Consider the following 20142-nt stretch of genomic DNA (forward strand, 5'->3'; position numbering starts at 1 on the left):
CCGCTGTGCATGGCTTTAGGGCCGTTGCTCTGGGGAGGGGGCGGCTGAGTGGAGAGAGAGGCTCTTTGGCCGCAAACATGCCCCATCTAGTCAGGCTGAGCGCTCCGGGCCTGCTGTAAAGCTCTGTATTTATTGTTGTGCCCCCCCACCCCACCCCACCCGCTCCCCTCCCCTGCCCCCTTTGCCCAGGTTGGAGGAGGGTTTAAAGGCAGGTGTGTTGAGGCTGCTCGCCATGTCCAGATCCGGGGACAGGACCTCCACCTTCGACCCCAGCCACAGCGACAACCTGCTGCATGGCCTCAACCTGCTGTGGAGGAAGCAGCTCTTCTGCGACGTGACCCTGACGGCTCAGGGCCAGCAGTTCCACTGCCACAAAGCTGTGCTGGCCTCCTGCTCCCAGTACTTCCGATCCCTCTTCTCCAGCAGCGGCGGCGGCGGCCACCACCAACCCCTGGCGCTGGGGCCGGGCGCACAGGACGGACTGGGCCTGGGGGGACCCCACAAGGACCAGCCGCAGCAGGAGGAGCCGGGCACCCCTTCTTCCTCCCCAGAGGACAAGCTGCTGGCCAGCCCCAGGGCCATCAACAACCTGGTGCTGCAAGGCTGCTCGTCCATCGGGCTGCGCCTGGTGCTGGAGTACCTGTACACGGCCAACGTGACTCTCTCCTTGGACACGGTGGAGGAGGTGCTGTCGGTCAGCAAGATCCTGCACATCCCCCAGGTCACCAAACTCTGCGTGCAGTTCCTCAACGACCAGATCTCGGTGCAGAACTACAAGCAGGTGTGCAAGATCGCCGCCCTGCACGGCCTGGAGGAGACCAAGAAACTGGCCAACAAGTACCTGGTGGAGGACGTGCTGCTGCTCAACTTCGAGGAGATGCGCGCCCTGCTCGACTCGCTGCCTCCCCCCGTGGAGTCGGAGCTGGCGCTCTTCCAAATGTCCGTGCTCTGGCTGGAGCACGACCGGGAGACCCGCATGCAATACGCCCCGGACCTCATGAAGCGCCTCCGCTTTGCCCTCATTCCGGCCCCGGAGCTGGTAGAGCGGGTCCAGTCGGTGGATTTCATGCGCACCGACCCAGTCTGCCAGAAGCTGCTGCTGGACGCCATGAACTACCACCTGATGCCCTTCAGGCAGCACTGCAGACAGAGCCTGGCCAGCAGGTAAGGGGGTGAGGGGGAAGCTGAATGGAGGACAGTGGCTGGCAGGTGGGAGGGGTAGGGGTGAGGGGAGGGGGTGATTCAGCCACACACTTACTTATTTTCAGTAAATGCCCGAAGTGGTAAAAGTTGAGTTCAACCTGAAAAGATCCAAGAAAGGAGTAGAGGTGGGGTGAGGGGCATGCAGAAGGGGGGAACTCTGTCTCGCACACCCACACACACTGAGCTGGGGAAGGGGGGGGGAGACACAACCACATGTATGGGATATAAAACCCACAATCAAATAAGAGAAATACCAACAGCAGTGACAAATAGATTACACCCTAAAAGAGCAAAAACGTGGGTAGTGTTGACCCATCAGTTATGATCGGTGAGGTCAGTTTGAAAAGGAGTGATTGGACTGTATAACTAACGTTTCCAAGTGGTTTTTCTATAGTCCTAGCTAGCTGTAGCTCTTTGTAAAATTGTAACCTGCCTTGGTCTCTGAGAAAGAACTTTGAAAGGACTGATAACGAAGTGTCACATCTCTTCAGTGTCATCTTGTTTAATACAAATCAGACAAAGATGGAAATGAAGGATTGCACTGCTGCTCCCTCCCCAGTCCTGCCAAGCAAACTTTTTTGTTCCCTCCACTTTTCTCGGTGATCGGAGAAGTAGTTGTTGCCGAAGATGATGTTGATCTGTCTAATAATATCTGAGAGCAAAACTCTTCTGTCTTTTAAAATGTCTCCGTTAATATAGGAAGATAGGATACGTATGATGGGAAACTGACTAGGGTAAAGGGAGTGATAACTTCCCACTGCACATCACTGTCAGTGCTGGGTGCTTGCAAATACAACAAAGTCGAAAAGATACTCTGCTGTTCTCTAGACACTGTAACACCGTATAGTTTGGTATATGCTTAGCTATCCATTAACAAAACTATTTTTATAACTGTGTGTATTGAAAACAGGATTACGATTTAGTAACTGCCTCTTAAAATATAATGCGTGAAGAAGATTGTGTGGGCAAACAGGCATGGATTCCTAGCTCAGTTTTAAATCCCATTATGAGCTCTCCGGGCTGTTTGCATAGGGAGATAGTATCTTGTCAGCTTTCCATCTTTCTATTGTGGTAATCACCACAACTCCATAAACGATCATGCCTAATCCATAGCACTAAAGTGTAAATGTTAGATTTGACAGTGCATGTGAAGGTTCATTACTTGAGAACCTGTTGTAATTATTATAGGTCATTCCCTCCCCCCCCCCCTTCCTCTCTTTAAAAAGGGGCTGAATGTTCAATACAATACATTTTAAATGATCATACATATACTTCAATTCCATTAATTAATTTTTGTGAAAAAGTTGCATTCATACTTGTTCTGATATTACCCACTTTCAGATAATGTCCATATTATGCATCAAAATTTGTGACTTCATAATGTTTATATCTGTGACATCTCAGTTATTTTGGTGTTAATGAGGTAATGAATAGTGATGTAGAAGATTGACAATGTGATGTTAGTGTCTGGAGGTGAAAGCACAGCACATAGTTTAATGAGTAGTTAGTAAATGGAAACTAAATTAAAAGCATATTTGAAGGGTTTAATTTTTCTTCCCTTGCATAGGTATATACTTCATTTTGTTCAAAGAATGGAATGATATAAAGCAAATATGGTGACACAGTAGTACAAAAATCAGAGCATGTTGACAAGATTTTGCTCTGCATTTTAACTATTATTAATATTAAGTGGACTATTTATTAATATCTTGTATTAATAGGAAAGAGTGGTATAATATTGAGATATAAAATGACATGATATTTTACTGTTAATTTAGAATATTTTTTGAAAATCTAATTTTAATATGTACCCAGATGATTTAGCTTTAGAAATACTCTGTGCCTTCTTTTATGATCTCTGTCTGTCTATTTTAGCGTTTTGTTTGCACACATCACCATAGTATCTAAATGCTTCCTGTTGCTAGATACTGGAATAAAAAATGAATACAAACATTTGCAGTAAAAAGTATTGAGTCCAGTATTATATCTGGTAAATATCCTTAGATTTCAACATTCAGAACAGTTGACTTTCAAAATGCAAAATCCATTACCTGTTTTTGTCTAGATTCTGCACACCACCTGGGTGATACTGGGGCTCATGTCCTGGTGGATTGCTGAGATACCAAGCTGTTTGGTTCAGTGAAGATACCTTCCAGCTTCACTGGTCCATATCATTTGAAGGATATGTAGTGGTGTTCTGACCACTGAATGCTTACAAGTGTCATGGATACTGTAAGAATCTGATACTCCTGCTGTTGGAAGCGGTCTTTTCCTTTAAGCAGGAAAGTACACAAAGGATTGTACTTAACAGACTTAAATTGGCTCCTAAATGGCAGTTATTTAATTGGCTAAGGGAGACTATAAAAATCACATTTTTCATTTGTAATAGATCTGGGTATGTGTTGATAATATTTCAGAGAGTCTTTTATTAACTTGAAAAGATGAATAACACAGTCACCTTCTCAACTTTAATATATGTTTAGAAATAGTGTTGTAAGAAGCTTCTGTTTTGTTTTGAGCGTCACAAGTGGTAGGTCTAAAACATTTTAAATCTTACTTTACAAACAAACATACAATCTTCCATGAAGCGTTAAAATATTAAAAGTACCAAAACAAACTAGGATACAGAATGCATGTTGTGTATTTTCATATTTGGGGCAGGGGATTGCAGCACTAAGAATTGATAATGCTCATTAAAGATCCATTGTTGTGTCTTGATGATCTTAAAGACACCTCATTATTCCATCAGATTGTCCTAATCCATACACGCCTTTAAAAATCCAGTTACCTCTCTCTTAGCTATACTGGCTCGGAAGTTCTGATAAGAGTGAAAAGTTACTTATTTACTTTACTGACTAAAATACGACTCAGAATACATACAGAACACAGGTCTATTGAATAAGAAGGTGCTATTTTACATAGTGAAATTTACAATTTATGCACCTATCCAGACAAGCTTTTGCTGTCTGCTATATATAGTTTTGCTAAAATTATTATCTCTAATAGGTTTAACATTGTAAAAAAGTTATTTTTTAAGAAAAAAGATATGGCAATACTTTCTGAAATTATTAATTTGGAAAATAATATCTAAAAATTACTGAACTGTAAAATAAATGAACAAATAAAAATGTGTGTAGGATTTTCAAAGTTTACTATTGGTTTCCTGGGAGCAATAAAAACCTTAATAGATTAGAACTTTAAAAAAATGTATGAAAGATTATTCATAAAGGATTCATGGCTCTTTTACAAAGAGATAAATTATTCCCTGTGTACACTAAAGTTTTTAATCACTGAGAAGTAAACAGTACAGTGACATAGACATCTGCTTGTAAGTGTAGAAGAATTGGGAGCATCACACACACACTAAAAATCACCTGATAACTTTCTTCCTTACCTTTGTCTCTAATATACTACTTGAAAATAATAGCACACAACCACTTTGGGATTTGACCTAGTCACATTTCTTAAATTCTTACCAAGTACAAAGAGTCAGTATCAGAAAGCTTAACATATGGTTGTTCTGCTATGAAAAGTAACAATATAAAAATGGCACCTTCTTACTCAATAGACTTGTTCCTTGTATGCATTCTGGGTCATATCTATTTACTTTACTGCCTAAAATAAGTTTCTTATAGCACTGTAGAACCAGTATAGCTGTGGCAGTGGGAGCTAAATTTTATTCTGGATCAAGCAGAATGAACAGAATTATTTACTGAGTTCCAAATGCAATATCTGTATTGTTGCTGACGCATGAGCTAGAAAGAATCCAGTTTGACTTTCCTGTTGGATTTTCAGGAGTCTCAGTTAGTAAAAGAAAACAGATTTCCACCTGTTAAACCAAGCAGATTCTTTCTGGGAACCACAGAGACAATAAATGATTTTGCACTGGTCACTACTTTGACCTCAATGGACTTGCTCCTGATATAGGCCCCAGTTCAGCCAGGTACTTAAGTACATGCCCAATGGGACCACTCCCATGCTTATGTTAGCCACATGGGTGAAATTCTGGATCCACTGAAGTCAGAGTTTCCTCATTAGGTTTTCTTGCTGAATCAAGTCCTTACTCTGGCATAAGTGACAGCAGAATCAGGCCAACTCTTTTTTATGGAAATGTGTCTGTGTGTTTATACTATATGATAAAGAGGATAGTACACAGGTTACTGTAATAACCTCTGTGCAAATATCTAGATGTCTGATAATACAAGGCCCAACCATCTGCCATTGCAATCAGTGGAAAGACTCACATTGATTTTAGTGGGAATTGGATCATGGCTATAATGGTAACCATAAAGGGGAATCTTAATTTATTTATGATATCACTATGCTATATGTATAGCTGTTTACAATTTTCCTCTGTTGTGGTATTTTCTATATGTCACAGAAGAAAACAAAATGCGGTCAGATAAAAAATATTGCACTTGGGATTATTCTTTTAATTGTATAACTTCGGTACAGGATTTCAATGATACAAAAATTTATTTGATTTTGAGAGAGTTACAAATGATAGCATTGTTGGGTAGTGGAATTTTGCTATCAGAAATGACTGACCTAATCAGAATTTTATTTTGGTTTATTTACATGCAACAATTCTAATGGTAAAAGACAGTACTGCAGCACTGTGACATTAGGTTTTTAAATCCCATTTTGGTGACAGATGATAGTAAACCCATAGACAGATAATGGAAAATTATAGAAAAAACATTAAAATTTCTGGGAATTTTACTGTTGTTGTGAAGAAATTTTGTTATTCTTTTGCAATTCATTTTGATGGTCACATTTACACTTACTTATCTATGTCTAGTTTCAGTGATGTTACTGTCTCTTTCCAGTGGGATAAGAAGGGGCATTGAGGGGGGAAAAGTCAGTTCATAGAGCCAAACATCTAATGAGGTGCTGACTACTTGCAGAACACCTGCAACTTCTATTAAAAATCAATAGGAATTGGTGTGATCAGCTCCTTTCAGGATCTGGCTACACAGCTAATTAGATATCCATATAGTTATATCAGGCAGCTGAGGGCATAGGAGTATAGGAAAATAAGGTTGGAAGGAAGGGAAAATGGGGATGAGGAGGAAGATGAAGAAAGTGACACTGTGGGAGAAGAAGAGGAGTACATATCTAATGTCAGGGAGGGAAATACAGGTGAAGAGAGGGATGCAAAATAGTGAATAGATATGAGAGAGACAACAGAAGAACACCCAGGAGGAAAATAGACAAAGAAGCAAGTGAAGAAGACAAAGGATAAATCTCATTCTGGCAGAAACATCTCCTTTCAATCACAGGTAGCTCAGCTTCTGCAAAAGTCAGTTCACATGTCAGGGGAAAATAAATCAATTGATCTGAGGTAGGAAAAATGGAGGACAGGAAATATGAAATTGAAGAGAAAAAAAAGAAGGAGAAAGATGAAAAGGTGAAAGAGAAAATTAAGCTGGGCCTGTCTGGTGGTCTAGTACTTGTGTTCAACATGGTACTATATCAGGCCTGGGTTTAGTTCCCATGATTCAGTCCATTGGGATTATAGATGTTGGAAATACTTGAGACTCAGAAGCTGAAGTTCAGACCCTTCTGAATTCATTCGGAGTTTTGCCTTTGACTTCAATGGGTACAAGATTTCAATCAGTGTTTTGTGTTGCTGAACATTTACTACCTCTCCAACAAACTGCGTGATATTGATAGGCTGTGAATGAAGTGTCACCAGTCATCCCTCATCTGAAGGAGGGTAGCTGTGGACATGACAGGTGGAAAATGTAAAGTGATGGTGTGATGGGGCATCATGGGGTTAAAAGCAACTCTGGGGAGGCTGTGTGGGAGGCAGCCAATAGGAGAGAGGTTGGGAGAACAGCCAATCAAAAGCCAGCAAGCCCATAGAAAAGGAGCTTCAGGGCTGAGAGCAGGGCAGTCTCTGCCTGGAGTGCAAGGAGGGAAGGCTGTCTCTTGCAGGCTGAGAGGCCTGAACCACCCTAGATGGAGTTACTGCTGGGAGTGGGTGTTAGCAAGCCCTGAAGATGGGCAGAGAAAGTGCTAGGGCTGGGGGAAATGGCCCAGGGAGACTGCAGCAGGGAAAGAAGTTCGAGGTGCAGCAGGAGGCTGTGATTCACAGGGTCCCTGGACTGGAACCTGGAGTAGTGGGTGGACCCAGGTCCCTCCCCGCCACTGGGGAAGTGGGAGAATAAGTGACTGCAGGTGCCACTGAAGAAGTGGTGAGATTGAGAAACTGCAGTCTGGACTCCTGAGGAGCCAAACTTCTGCTAGAAGGAGAGAACATGGATTGTGGCTTGGCCGAAGCCAAGCCTTCTTCTGTCACAAAGAAGATGCTGCAGGTCCTAACAGCTGCGGGAAGGGCCACAGCGACCTGGGAGGAAGAGTGATGGTGTGCAGATGAGGGATGGGGGTGTCGGCTTGAAGCTAATCTCCAGACAACCAGCAGGAGGTGCCAGTCCAGCAGTGAGTGGTGCAAATCCATCATAGATGGACAATGGAGAAGACATAACCACTCTTTTTTGCCTTCCACCAGACAGATTAAATATGTTATATACACAAGGCAAGGCTGCTACACTGTGTAGCATTGAAATAATGTTCATGTTGCATTTATTTGTCTACAAGTTTGTCAGAGGATAACTCCACTCCAGACTTTCTGCTCTCTCTCAGATTTCCATTGGACCTCAACTCGGGTTTTCACTTTTGCGGGTGCAAATGATTTTGCTTGCATTTTTGTTTTGAGTTGCAGGTGCATATGCTAATAGCTTGGCATCTAAAAGCCCAGTTGTGACCACAAAATAAGTAGTTAGATTTCTGGCTAACATTTACACCTATAATTCATTATAAGTGCAAAAATGCAGGTATAATTGTTTGCACACACAGAATTGGATCTGCAGAAATGGAGGTCCAACTGAAAAGCATGTCCTTAAAATCTTCAGTAATTAAGTCTTGACCTTTTATCTGTTGTCACCATGGTTTTGAGCCAAAGCCCACTGATAGCAATGTGGATCTTTCTATTGACTTCAGTGGGCTTTGTATCAGACCTTATGTTCCCATATTAGTAATTGCAAATTATACCCACAACAGGCCTTTCTCAACTGAGCTGCCCAATAAAGACCAACATCGGAGGCTGCAGGGAAGTGAACTAAAGAATTCTAGTCAGTTTAATCCTAATTAGTTTCACTTGCCTTATGTGCATCCATATGCACATCCAAGGTGTAAGCATAGGTATGTTTAAATATCCAAGACAGAGAGGGAGGATTAAAGATGAAACCATCGTGGAAGGGGATACTGAGGCTCTCACAGGACTGCTATTTAAATAGTTGGTCAGGACAGTTCTTCAGAAGGATCCTTATTAGACAGATTAGAGGAAGAAAAGTTCAGAACTATAGTGGGATTACGTGATATCCAGTTTCTAGGCCCAACTCTAGTGTCGGTAAGGAGAAATACCTCATCTTCTACAGCATCCCAAGGGCTGTTTCGATGGTCTCCAGCATGGGCAGTTTATTTTTAAAAAGCACTTTTCTGAATCTCTGATCAAGGCTTCTGCTAAAGAGAGTTTTTTTAACCAGATCCTTTGACCCCATTCTTCTGTCAGAAAAATAAAATCTCTCCCTGGGAGGAAGGTAATGAGGATAGAAATCTCTTCACAGGATTATTCCTTAGCCATTCGGTGTCGAAGAGGCTGAATGTGCCTCCACCCTCTATCACATGAAACAGGCTGGGGGATCCACTCACAAACTTTGGGGATTCCAGGAGACCCACCTGAGCCATCCAGTGTGGCCTTCTCCCCACAGTGGCCCACTTCTTGGGAACACTGCTCTAATTGTAGTTGCTCCAGAAATTCTTCTGAAAGGGGGAGCCCCAGTGAGAAGTCTTCATGGAACAAGTAGATGCAGACTGTAATTACCTCTTACATGTTAGTACTTTCCCCAACATGCATCGCGATCCCATGGAGGGCAGAGGTAAGAATGGCTGAAGGAGAAGAGCTTCATGCAGATGTTTCCTTCTGCACCTGGACCTTGAAGGCAAAAGTTCCCCAATGGAGAAAGGAGAACTCTGAAATTCTGAATCTGTAATTGCTGGCCATTGTAAATGACGGATCTGCCTCAACAGAATCATTCAACCCCATATTCAAGCGAGTGATAACCAACTTGGATATTTGTGAGGAAAAGCTGAAGATAGAAAATAAAATCAATAGCTGTTTTTTCCCAAGAAAGAGATCAGAGTTCTGTTAAACACACATTGTGGAGAAAATCCCAGTAAAAATAAGGTCACTATTGATAGTTAAGGTAAGTCTTCAAAAATGCAACAGAGTCCTTCTCTATCCCAAAAGCAAATGCAAAAGTCATGACTATTCTTGCACAGCAAGATATCTTCCCAAAAGAAGAAACATATAGGAAGTTAATGAGAACCCTTAAGAGAAATTTTGGGCTTGAGTCCACTGTAGAGCTGGTTGGGAATTTTTCAGCAAAATGTTTGAAAATTTTCACTGGAAAATGGCTATTTGTTGAAACCAAAACTTTTTGCAAGAATGGGTTAGTTTCAGTTAATTTCTCAACTCAAAAAGCTTAAAATCAAAATTTATCAAAACAAGATGTTTTGATATTCTCTAAACATAGTGTTCTAGTTTTCTAGTTTAAAAATGGCTTTTGGTTTGGATATGTAAAGTTAATTATAGTAAAACAAAATTAAATACAAAGTGATTGAAGTTTAAGCAAAACATTTCAAAATGATCAAAATGAAATGTTTAAATTGACCTGAACCAAATTTTTTATTATTTTTGACATTTAACATTTTTCGAGATTGACTTTTTGTCCAATTCAGAATGAGAAAAATTTTGAAATCTGGCTGGAAAACTATTTTCCATCTAGCTCTGTTCACCACTGGCTTTGCCCAACCAGCTCCAGCTTAGTGTAACAAAATAAAATATATAGATGTTTCAAAGGACAAAACCTATCATCAGAAACACTTCTTGGCATCCTTTTTCATAGCTGAGCTATTCAGTGGCTCCTTGAAATTTTCCTTACGGACCATGGCACCCATGTTGTTGATAGTAGATGTCTCTTGCTGTGTCCTTGGAAGGCAGACAGCCAAGTTTGAAGAAATATTATCACTTGCCAAATTTGAAGGAAGCAGACTGTTCAGGGAGAAGCTGGGAAAGTAGAAGCTGATGCAGCAGACAAAAAAATATAAATAAATAAAAAAGTCTGCCTTCAGAAACCCCAGAGGAAAAGAAGATAACCAACCTTAAAGGAACAGACACCCCTTTTAGAGCTCTTGTGGGACTCAGAGAAATTTTAGAAAGAACTCAGGATATGACAGAAATAGGTTTAGGAACAGAGGCAATGGAGGAGACAAATCAAGCTAAGATCACTTATACTCAGATAATGGCAGCAATTGTCATTTCCTAAGCCCAGCTTCCAAAGAAGCATCAGTTAGCAAGAAATAATAATTTTGAAGTAGAGTACCCCATACAGCCACATACTGTTACGGACCAGACCGTAGGCAATCTTGTATAATGGTCAGGGCAAGAGTCTGGCCTAGTGGAGCAGAGGTGACCAGGTCTAGTGGCCAAAGCCCAAATCAGGAGCCGAGTTGCCAAGTCCAGGGAGTGAGCTGTTGTTAATAGCCAGGAATTAGGAGTCAAGCATCAGAGCCAAAGTATTACCTGGAGCAGGAGCAGAAATCTGGAGCTTGAAGCCAAGGCAAGGAAACTAGGGGTGGCTCTAGGAACACAGAACAAGAGGCAGGAGCAGGGAAGGAGCTGAGAGCAGGGAGCAGGATGTGAAACATAGCTGCAGCCATGAAACACCATGAAGCTGCCAGGGACCTTCCCCTGCTGCAGAGTTTAAGGATGGGCTTGAGGGCAATGAGTGGGGTCTGGGTTCATCTGTGGGGACCCTGAGACATAATTTCAACATTGTAATCAAGCAAAGGCCCTTATCAGGGAACTTAATAACATTCATAAGTCTTTCAAAAGTCTACATGCCAATAAGGCTGGCATAGACGGTTTCTATTATTCACTTACTGGGCTAAACACTGTCAGTATGAGTTCCTTCCATTAAGATCACAGTGAGTACCTCAGAGATTCACTGAATTGTTAATAGACATGGTTGCAAAGCTCAGGTCTCAATGAATTTACTGATACCTGTACTTGGATGACTTTCTAGTGTGGATATAATCATTACAGCACAGGTATAGGAAGCAACTAACTGCAACATCAAAAATACAGAAACATGGATTCGTAATACATTTCCACAGAATGAATGTGGTTTCAACACAGTCATTCACACAAGACGAGAGATGCCTTTGACAAAGGAAAGATTCAAGAAGATAAGTTTGGCTGGCTATTCACAATGAAACACAGGCAAAGAAAGCATGTATTAGTGCCTGTCTCAAGTTACAAGGAACAGTAGTTTCATGTACTTATATAGCAACCTTGGCAAGATTCCATATGAGATAACTACAAAGATTCTTTATGAAGAACTGGTACCAATCTCTTGTCAACATGAATAATAAGCTGTAATGGAGAGAGTCAATGAAAAAGACATTATTGGATGTTTGTCCTAGAGAAACGATAATAATGGAGGCCAATTTTCAAGGGTAGTAGCCCATACTTAGTCCATATAACAACACAGGGGATCTGACTCCCAAATGAGAAGATATTCACTCTGAGTGTCCTGGAACTAAGAACAGAGAAGCCTGCTATCCCAACTTTTCAGAATCAACTCGGAAATCATCAAGTGTTAGTAACAAGATGAAACCAAACAGTGACTGCATTAGTAAAAAAGTCTGAAAGGTACTCAGTGCTCTGGGTCACATCAGGAATCATTAGTCTTAATAGAATGGGTGGAAATTCCCCTGGCAACCATATAAGAAATGCACATAAAAGGAAACAAACAAAAAAAGGGTATTGGTCAGTAGGTAACTCCATCAACAGGCACATCGGTGCTTTAATCATGAAATATTCAATCATATTTCTCATTGAAGCAGTCAACCTCAAGTTAGACTTCTTCTTCCAAGGTCAATCACAAGACAAAGATTTAAAAAAAAAGCTCTCACAATGCGTATCTTATGTCTTATTTATTTATGAAGTACTTATGAAGTGCTTTGTGTGCTGGACAAAAATTAAAACATTTTAATAGATCAAGAAGAGCACAAACACATCAATCCCCACAGTAGGTCACTCCCACAACTTGTTATTCTTAACTTCCCCCAACCTCTATCTAACTTCACACATCATTTCCTGGCCCAGATCTCCAACTCCCCAAATAGTCTGCAAGTCAGTCCCCAATAATCCCTTCCTCTCCTGAGGAAATGAATGGGGGAGTGGGGGAAGTTATGTCCTAGAGGTCACCAAATGCAGGCTTAGACAGATGTTGCTATTAATTCTACTACACTACTATAATATATACATAGTCTCTGGGTACTCTGCTAAGTAGGTGTATACAGAGAATAAAGACAAAAAGAATATCTATGATCTTCATGGCACCAAACTGAATGAGAAGACCCTGTTTCTCAGACACAATGACATCAGTGGGACAATGACATTGGACAATGACATCAGTGGGACCACCATTCACTTCCTCATAGGTGCATCCTCCTAAGGAAAGAAATACGTTGGGAAAAATGTCGTTCTAACCAAATCATTTCTAGGATATTGTTGTGAAACGAACCTAAAGTATATAGAGCACACTCCAGGATTTGGCTAAAATTCAGATATTGTCATTGAGACAAGAACTGTGACCCTACGAAAAAATATTCCTGACATCCCAGACTTCCTACAGAAGGGCCTATCCTTAGACACACTTTGAGTACTCTTAAGTTTAGGTCCTTGCTCTGCCAATTGAAGAAGAGCTCTGTGTAGCTCAAAAGTTTATCTCTTTCACCAACAGAAGTTGGTCCTATAAAAGATATTACCTCACCCACCTTGTCTCTCAGTTATATTAGGGTCAGATAAAAGATCCCAGATATCTATATATCCCCAAATGACATCTGAATCTAATAAAGCTTCCCCAAAAATTTGTGTCCAACCCGAAACTTAAATTTGGTCTTCCAAACCTTCATTAAGCCCACATTTGAATCTCTGCATCCTAGTATCTTCTGTTCAGTAAATGAATGTTTCTAGTCACGGTTACCTGTGAAGTAAAGCATCAGCGCAGGCTGAATTAGCCTTAGAAAATCTATACTGCACTTCCCACAGCACTAAGGTAGTTCTTAAAACATCCTCGTCATTTATGTCCAATATCCGTTCTGCAGCCCACCAGTCACAAGAGACTATCTTCCCAAATTTTTGTCCTAAACCAGAGCATGAAAAAGGAAAGCTGTGGTGTAAACATGCTGTAAAAAGAGTTCTCAAAATGCACATAAAGAGAAAACAAGAGATTGATGAAGCTTCAGAACTTATGTCTTTCCATCTAAACTGCAGAAGGCAAAAAGCATCAAAGTCAACAATCTTCAGATGGCTTATATGTTGCATTAAAAAGGCTATATAGAACTTGGCAAGATGGTTTCATAGGGATTTACAGCAAATTCTCTGAGAGTAATACCCTCGACCCAGGCCAAGAGGATGGCCACAGCAGCAGAAGAGATTTGCAGTGTAGCAACCTGATTCTCTATTCAGACCTTTGTTAACCATGATGAACTGGACACTATTCCCTTCAGATGCATCTTTTGGGGAAAGAGGTTTCCAAGAACTATCTTGGACATTCTGGACCAAACTAATCCCTGGCATTATTTCATTGGTGGACTAAAACCAGAGCTGAATGAGGCTGTGTGTTTAAATGTATTTTTAACTTTTAGGTTGAATTCTGAGCCTTAGAATATTTATTTGTTTATACTAGTAATTAATCCAGCTCATTCTGCCAGTATGATTTTCTTAGGATGCTTACTATTTATTATTTTGAACAGTGCTAGGTGGTCCTATATAGGCCCCAGTTCAGCAAGGTACTTAACTGACTTCAATGGGTTTGAAACATGTACATAAAGTTGATCGTGGTCTTACTGAATTGGGGTCACATTTTTATCTACTAATTTCTGTTCTTTGATTAACATAACCACCAGTCTGAATTCACCCTAAAATGCAGCTTTCTTTATTACTTTTAACAGCGTACTGAATATGTGTAAAGAGTTAATAGATTGACATTTCTGTATTTTTTAAACATTAATTAATATAGATTATGACATTTTCTTATATGGTTTGGAATGTTTCACACCTGGAATAAGTGTGGTGTTCCTTCCTTCCCCAGTAGAGAGAATTCTGAACTGCCACCAATAACTACATGGATGAGGAAAGCCCAGCAGGGGGTGGTTAATCAGAAAAAGTAAATCAGCAAGGAAGATATTTCCCCTAGTATTGTTTTATGGGGGTGATAGGGCTGCATAATTGCTTTGGATGGGGGGTAGGGGTCAAGGCTTCTGAGTTCTGTGCCTGTCTCTACCATTGACTCACTGCATGACCAAAAGCAAGCAGCATCCACACTCGGTGGCTAGCTACACATGTCAGTGAAAGACTCAGGCAGCAGGAAAAGGCTTCAGCAACTTCCTGCTGCTGAAATCTTTCACTGTGACAAGGAAAAGCTCTGGTAGTGGGAAGGCATGGGGGAAATCCCCTTGACAGAGCTTTTCCTTGCTTTTTCCTTTAACTTGTGTCAAAGTTATCTGGCCACAAAGGCCATTTAAGACAAAATTGTTCACTTGGCAGGCCGCACAGTAAAAAAAAAAAAATATTAAAGGGGCAGCGCAATGGCACAGCTTTCACTTACTCACTTTCCATACACACTTAATACTGTATTTTATTATTGATCATAAAATGAAAAAAATTAAGTTTTTTCTTTCAATTGAAGTATCTACTAATATAAAACAGATTTCAGAGTACGTAATGCATTACCACATTTCAACTAAAATTAAGTTTTACTGGGTGAAAATCAAATTAAATTAACCTTTTATGACTTCTGCCCAGAAACCTGACACTTTTTCTCTCGCACCAATATTTTTATATCTGGTTCTAAGTTCCTAGAGGTGGCCACTCGCAACACAGCAGCCAGATGTTCATCTATAATCCTTGATCTGTATTTTGATTTGTTTAGGTTCATTGTAGAAAAGAGCTGTTCACAAATCCAAATAAACTCAGGATTCTTCCAAAAAGATATGCCAATTTGGGGAAGTCATTGAATGAAACATATTGGTAGAAATCTTACTGTGGCACTTCACTGAATTTATCCTTAAGATGTTGTTTGCACTGAAACTCGATTATCTCCATTTGAAGATCTGACAGAGCTGTTCTTACATCAAAGATTAAGGGGTTTGCAAACAACTGAAACCTGTCTCGATGAGACTGAAAGTCTTGAAATCAGCAAACAAATTCTTTGGTCAGGTCTGATAATTTTTCATTGTAGCGGTTGTAATCTTCATCTCTAAAAGTATCTTTGTGTAAGTCTTGAATCTCTCTGCGTACACTGAAGTGAACGAAATTTCCATTCGACACCTGTTGCTGCCACAAATTGTGTTTGGCTTTGAAAGCCCTCACCTCTTCATTCATTTCCATCACAATCTGCTTAGGTCTTTGGAACTTCTTGTTTAAAATATTCATTTGCTCCATGAGGTCAACAAAAAATGCAAGATCCAGTAACCATTGTGGATCACTGAGCTCTGCAAGATGTTTCCCCTTTCCTGCCATAAAGTCCTGTATTATTTGATGCAGGAAAAAAAATTGCTTCAGAACTGTCCCATGACTTAGCCATTGTACATGGGTAAAATACTGCAAATCATCATACTGTGATTCCAACTCATTTAATAAGGCACGAAACTGTCGGTGTTGCAAAAACCGACTACAGATGAAATTCACACACTTAACAGCAATGCTCATTACATGTTCTAATTCTGCAACTTTTCCACACAATGACTGCTGGTGCAGAATTCAGTGTAAGAAAATCAGTGATTCTGCATTTATTTCTTTAATTTTTGCCATCACTCTGCCAGTCAATTCATTGATTCTCCGTCATAGATGATGCCCCATCTGTTGTAATGCCTGCTAGTTTCTCCTAAGGTAACTCTGCACTTTTCAAGGCTTCCTCAAGTTTAAAAAAATGTCCTGTCCTGTGGTTGTGTTGTCCATGCTTGACAAACTTAAAAGCTTTTCAACAACATTAAAGTTATTTGTTACCCTTCTTACAAAAATTGCAACATGCACTGTGTCCATGATATCTGTGCTCTCATTTAAAGCAACAGAAAATACACACAACTTGGTTTTTTTCCTAAGCTTCAGTTTAATATCATCTGCCATTTCTGTTATTCGCTCAGCAGCTGTGTTTCTAGACAAACTGATGTTAGAAAAATTCTCTTTTTTTTTCAGGGCATACTACATCGGCTGTTTTAAGCATGCATTTTTCAACAAATTCACTCTCTGAGAATGGCTTGGCAAAACATGCAATCTCTTTGCAAATAATATAGCTGGCCTCTTTAGCGCTTTCATTTTTTCCCCTCATTTTAAGAAAAACATTTCGTTGAGACTCCATAGCTTCTTTCACGTTTGCAACTTTGTCAGCACAAACTTTACCAGTAAATTCAGAATATTTTGCTTTGTGCAGTGTCTCATAGTGTCATTTTATGTTATATTATTTCATTACAGCAGCCGAAGTACTGCAAATTAGACATATTGCCTTGCCATCATATTCAGTAAAAAAACCACTCATCTGTCCAGCGATTTTGGAATTTTCTATGCTCTTCTTCCGGCACCTTTTGTTTCAGAGCATCTCAACATATTTTCAGCAAAATATATTAAATTTTACAGAAATTAAAATAAACATTGTAAGCTTACACTTTTATAGATGGGCTTCACCATACTAAAATAAATTGTGCACCACTCCAGCAGTGGGATGGGGCTGGCCACCAGCCAGTTTGGAGGCCAGCCAGCTTATATAAATGAGCTTCACCATACTTCACTCGAGTTTTGAGACAGTTTTGAGTTTGGGGGCGGATCAGACTGGCCAGCCTGGGGGATGGGCAGACTGGTACTTGGCACTGGGATGGGCTGGCGCTGGGGCGCTGTGCGGCCGGCAGCGCTCTGGAGGCTGGGAGCGCTAGGGCTGGTGGCACTCTGGGAGTGTTCTGTCTGGTGACACTCTGCGGGCGGGGTGGACCAGTACTCGGCGCTGGGATTGGCCGGCGCTGGGGTGCTGCTCAGCCTGCAGCACTCCTGGGGCTGTGAGTGCTCGGGCTGGCGGCGCGGGCCGTGTGTTTGACACCCCTGTGCTAGAGTCTTTACCTGCAGTGGGGAAAAGCTCAGCAGCACGGAGCTGCCTGAGACTTTCTCCCTGCCTCCCTCTTGCCACAGCCTTTCCCCACTGGTGAAGTCTGTTCCTGCAGAGGGGAAAGGGTCCAGCAGCAAGGAGACACCAAGACACTACACTGCTAAAAATAGCAGGGTAGATGGGGAGGCATGGCTTAGATGAGTTGTATATGCAGGGGCGCTGGAACAATTTTTACAGTGGCAGTGCTGAGAACCAGTGAACCACACTACACATCCTGTATATAATGGAAACCACTTCAAGTCATGGAATGCAGCAGCTACCCCAGCAACTCTAGTTCTAGCGCCTATACCAGTAGGATGTGTACTCGTGTACATACCCACATCCTTCAGGTGTGTCTTTTTTGTACTCCCCTAAGCTGTCTATTGAACACGCTGCCAAAAGAAGAGTGCAGTGTAGACATACTTTTAGGCTAAAGCTTTCCACTTGTGAACGTAAAGTTAGCTTCGACTTCTAACTAAGTGGCCTGATTTTCAGAGATGCTGAGCACTTGCAGCTTTCTTTGAAGTCAGTAGTTGTGGGTATTCAGCTTCTTTGAAAATCAGGCCACTCATAGAGGTGCTTAAATATATAGGCTTATGTGCCTGACTTGAGACATCCTCATTTGAAAATTTTGGCCTTAAAATATCTTTGCTCCAGTTTACACACCCAGAAATAGGTAAAATAAATTCCACATGATTCAGGGTTCTCTGAGGCTTAATTAAGGTTTATTAAGTGTTTTGAGATTTTCGTATGGAAGCAGCTGTGTCCATGGAAAATAATAATAATAACTAATAGGAGTATGTGTGTGGTGATAATAGGAGGTGTAATAGGAGTATGGTGAGACTAGACCCAGTGGAGCCTAGGTATGAAAAACCCTTTTCAGGAGAGTTTACTTAGAGTACCATACATCAGCTTTTAATGCTACACAAATAGCCTGCTATGGTTAACAATATTTCAGCCTGCCCAGGTTAGGGCCTACTAATATTAACTGTGTATCAGTTAATATAAATAGCCCTATTAGTATGAATGTGAATTATTATCCTATTAGTATGTCACATGACATTCTATGCTATGAAATATGGAACATAAAAAGAAAGTGTTTCAGCTGCAATCTAAAGTGATTCAGATAATAATTACATATTACCAAAATAACAAATATGTAGAAATGTAATAGAGAAAATATCTGTCTTAGGGTTTTGCTAGCAAATCACATGAGCTTTAAACTATGCCTTTCTCTTACTGTTTTTATTTAATTACATTAATGTTTGAAAATAGGTTACTGCCTATGAACAGTGAGTATGTGTGTATATGTTAACATTCTGCTGTAGTACTATTGCTGGATGTAATACCAAACATGGATATAGTATGACCTATTAGATAAAAATATGTATTTCAAAACCTAGAATATATGCATTTACTCCAAAGACCAGAAAAACACTTTTGGATCTAATCTACCAAGACCATAAAACATGCTTTAAAAAGAAATATAGACACTTGTATTCAGCCAGTACATTTGGAATGTTTCTGATTAGATAAAAAACATATAGTAATTATCTGAAAGATCAAGATGCTTTCCTCAAAAAGATCTTGGCTATTGAGTTCATATTACACTTTTATAAAAGGACTCTTACCTATCTCACAGCCTAAAACATATTTTAAAACATTTCTTTTATAGCTGTGTTGCTCCCTCTTCAGGATGCTGTAAATATACAAATTGGGTTTTGTTTAATTAAAATTGAATGTGGATTGCATGCTGCCAAAGTCTGGAATTTCAAATTTAAGTCTGACATTTCATTCTGCACCTTAGTCATTGAGCCTCTTTTGTTCATTCATTTTTCACCATGTTATGAGGTTTAGAAAGGAGTTTATTAGATGAATGTTGAAAATTGAAATATGCTCCTTTATCTATTAGACCTTACAAGAGCATTCAAAATTTTATAATACAAGTAGAAATAATTGTGATATAACTATAACATACAATACAAGAGGGTTGGAATAAACTATTTACTCTCTATCATTAGGGATGACCATGCATAACTGACTTATGGCTCCAGTTTGCTGTGCCACTAGTTACAGCCTTAACTCAGACAAACAATAGAGTTTATCATGCCCTCATGTTGCATATTATCTATCTACCATACTTACATTAAAAATCTTTATTTGGAGGCACTGAACATTTCAGGGAAATGGTAACATATATGGAAGCTTTCACAGTTAGTTCATAGTTTGAATTTGGTCCATTTGGCAATGATTGTGAGCCTAGTTCTGATCTCACTTACATGTAGAGTCTAGTAAGTTGGTAAAAGCCATCATCTGACAATAAAGAGACATTTTAGCACATAGGCCAAGAACTAAATTGACAGGAAGACAGAATGACTCCCTCCAAGTCAGAGTTCAAGTACATTGGTAAGACCTCAACACGCTGTCTACTGCCCATGCCGTATAAATTCTGTGCATAAAATGAGGGTATCCATTTCCTGTGCTGTCAATTTGGCACCTTACAAAAGCCCTAAATTAATTTCAAAATAAATAAGGCTATCTGTAATAGCATCCTATGTCTGTCTTCCTGAAAGACTTCCTATTTCCCAAATATCTAGAAGTGTAATTGTGCTCTGTGTAGCAACATCTACTAGTACCATCCAAAAGGTTTGATTCCTAAGCTTAATGT

The 20142-nt window shown here is 40.3% G+C and overlaps 1 protein-coding gene across 1 annotated transcript in view; it reads left to right on the plus strand.

Moving 5' to 3' along the window:
• Positions 1 to 232: 232 nt before the first annotated feature.
• The window catches only part of KLHL14 (kelch like family member 14), a 77959-nt gene continuing 58049 nt past the window's right edge, over positions 233 to 20142 (plus strand). Inside the window, exon 1 of the mRNA XM_067553882.1 lies at positions 233 to 1164. Coding sequence (XP_067409983.1) covers positions 233 to 1164 — 932 coding nt within the window. The remainder of the gene's footprint in view (positions 1165 to 20142) is intronic.

The sequence above is a fragment of the Emydura macquarii genome, unplaced genomic scaffold (genome assembly GCF_026122565.2).
Source record: "Emydura macquarii macquarii isolate MOO-44397 ecotype Brisbane River unplaced genomic scaffold, CSIRO-AGI_Emac_v2 contig_1477, whole genome shotgun sequence".
In the NCBI taxonomy this organism is placed as follows: Eukaryota; Metazoa; Chordata; order Testudines; family Chelidae; genus Emydura; species Emydura macquarii.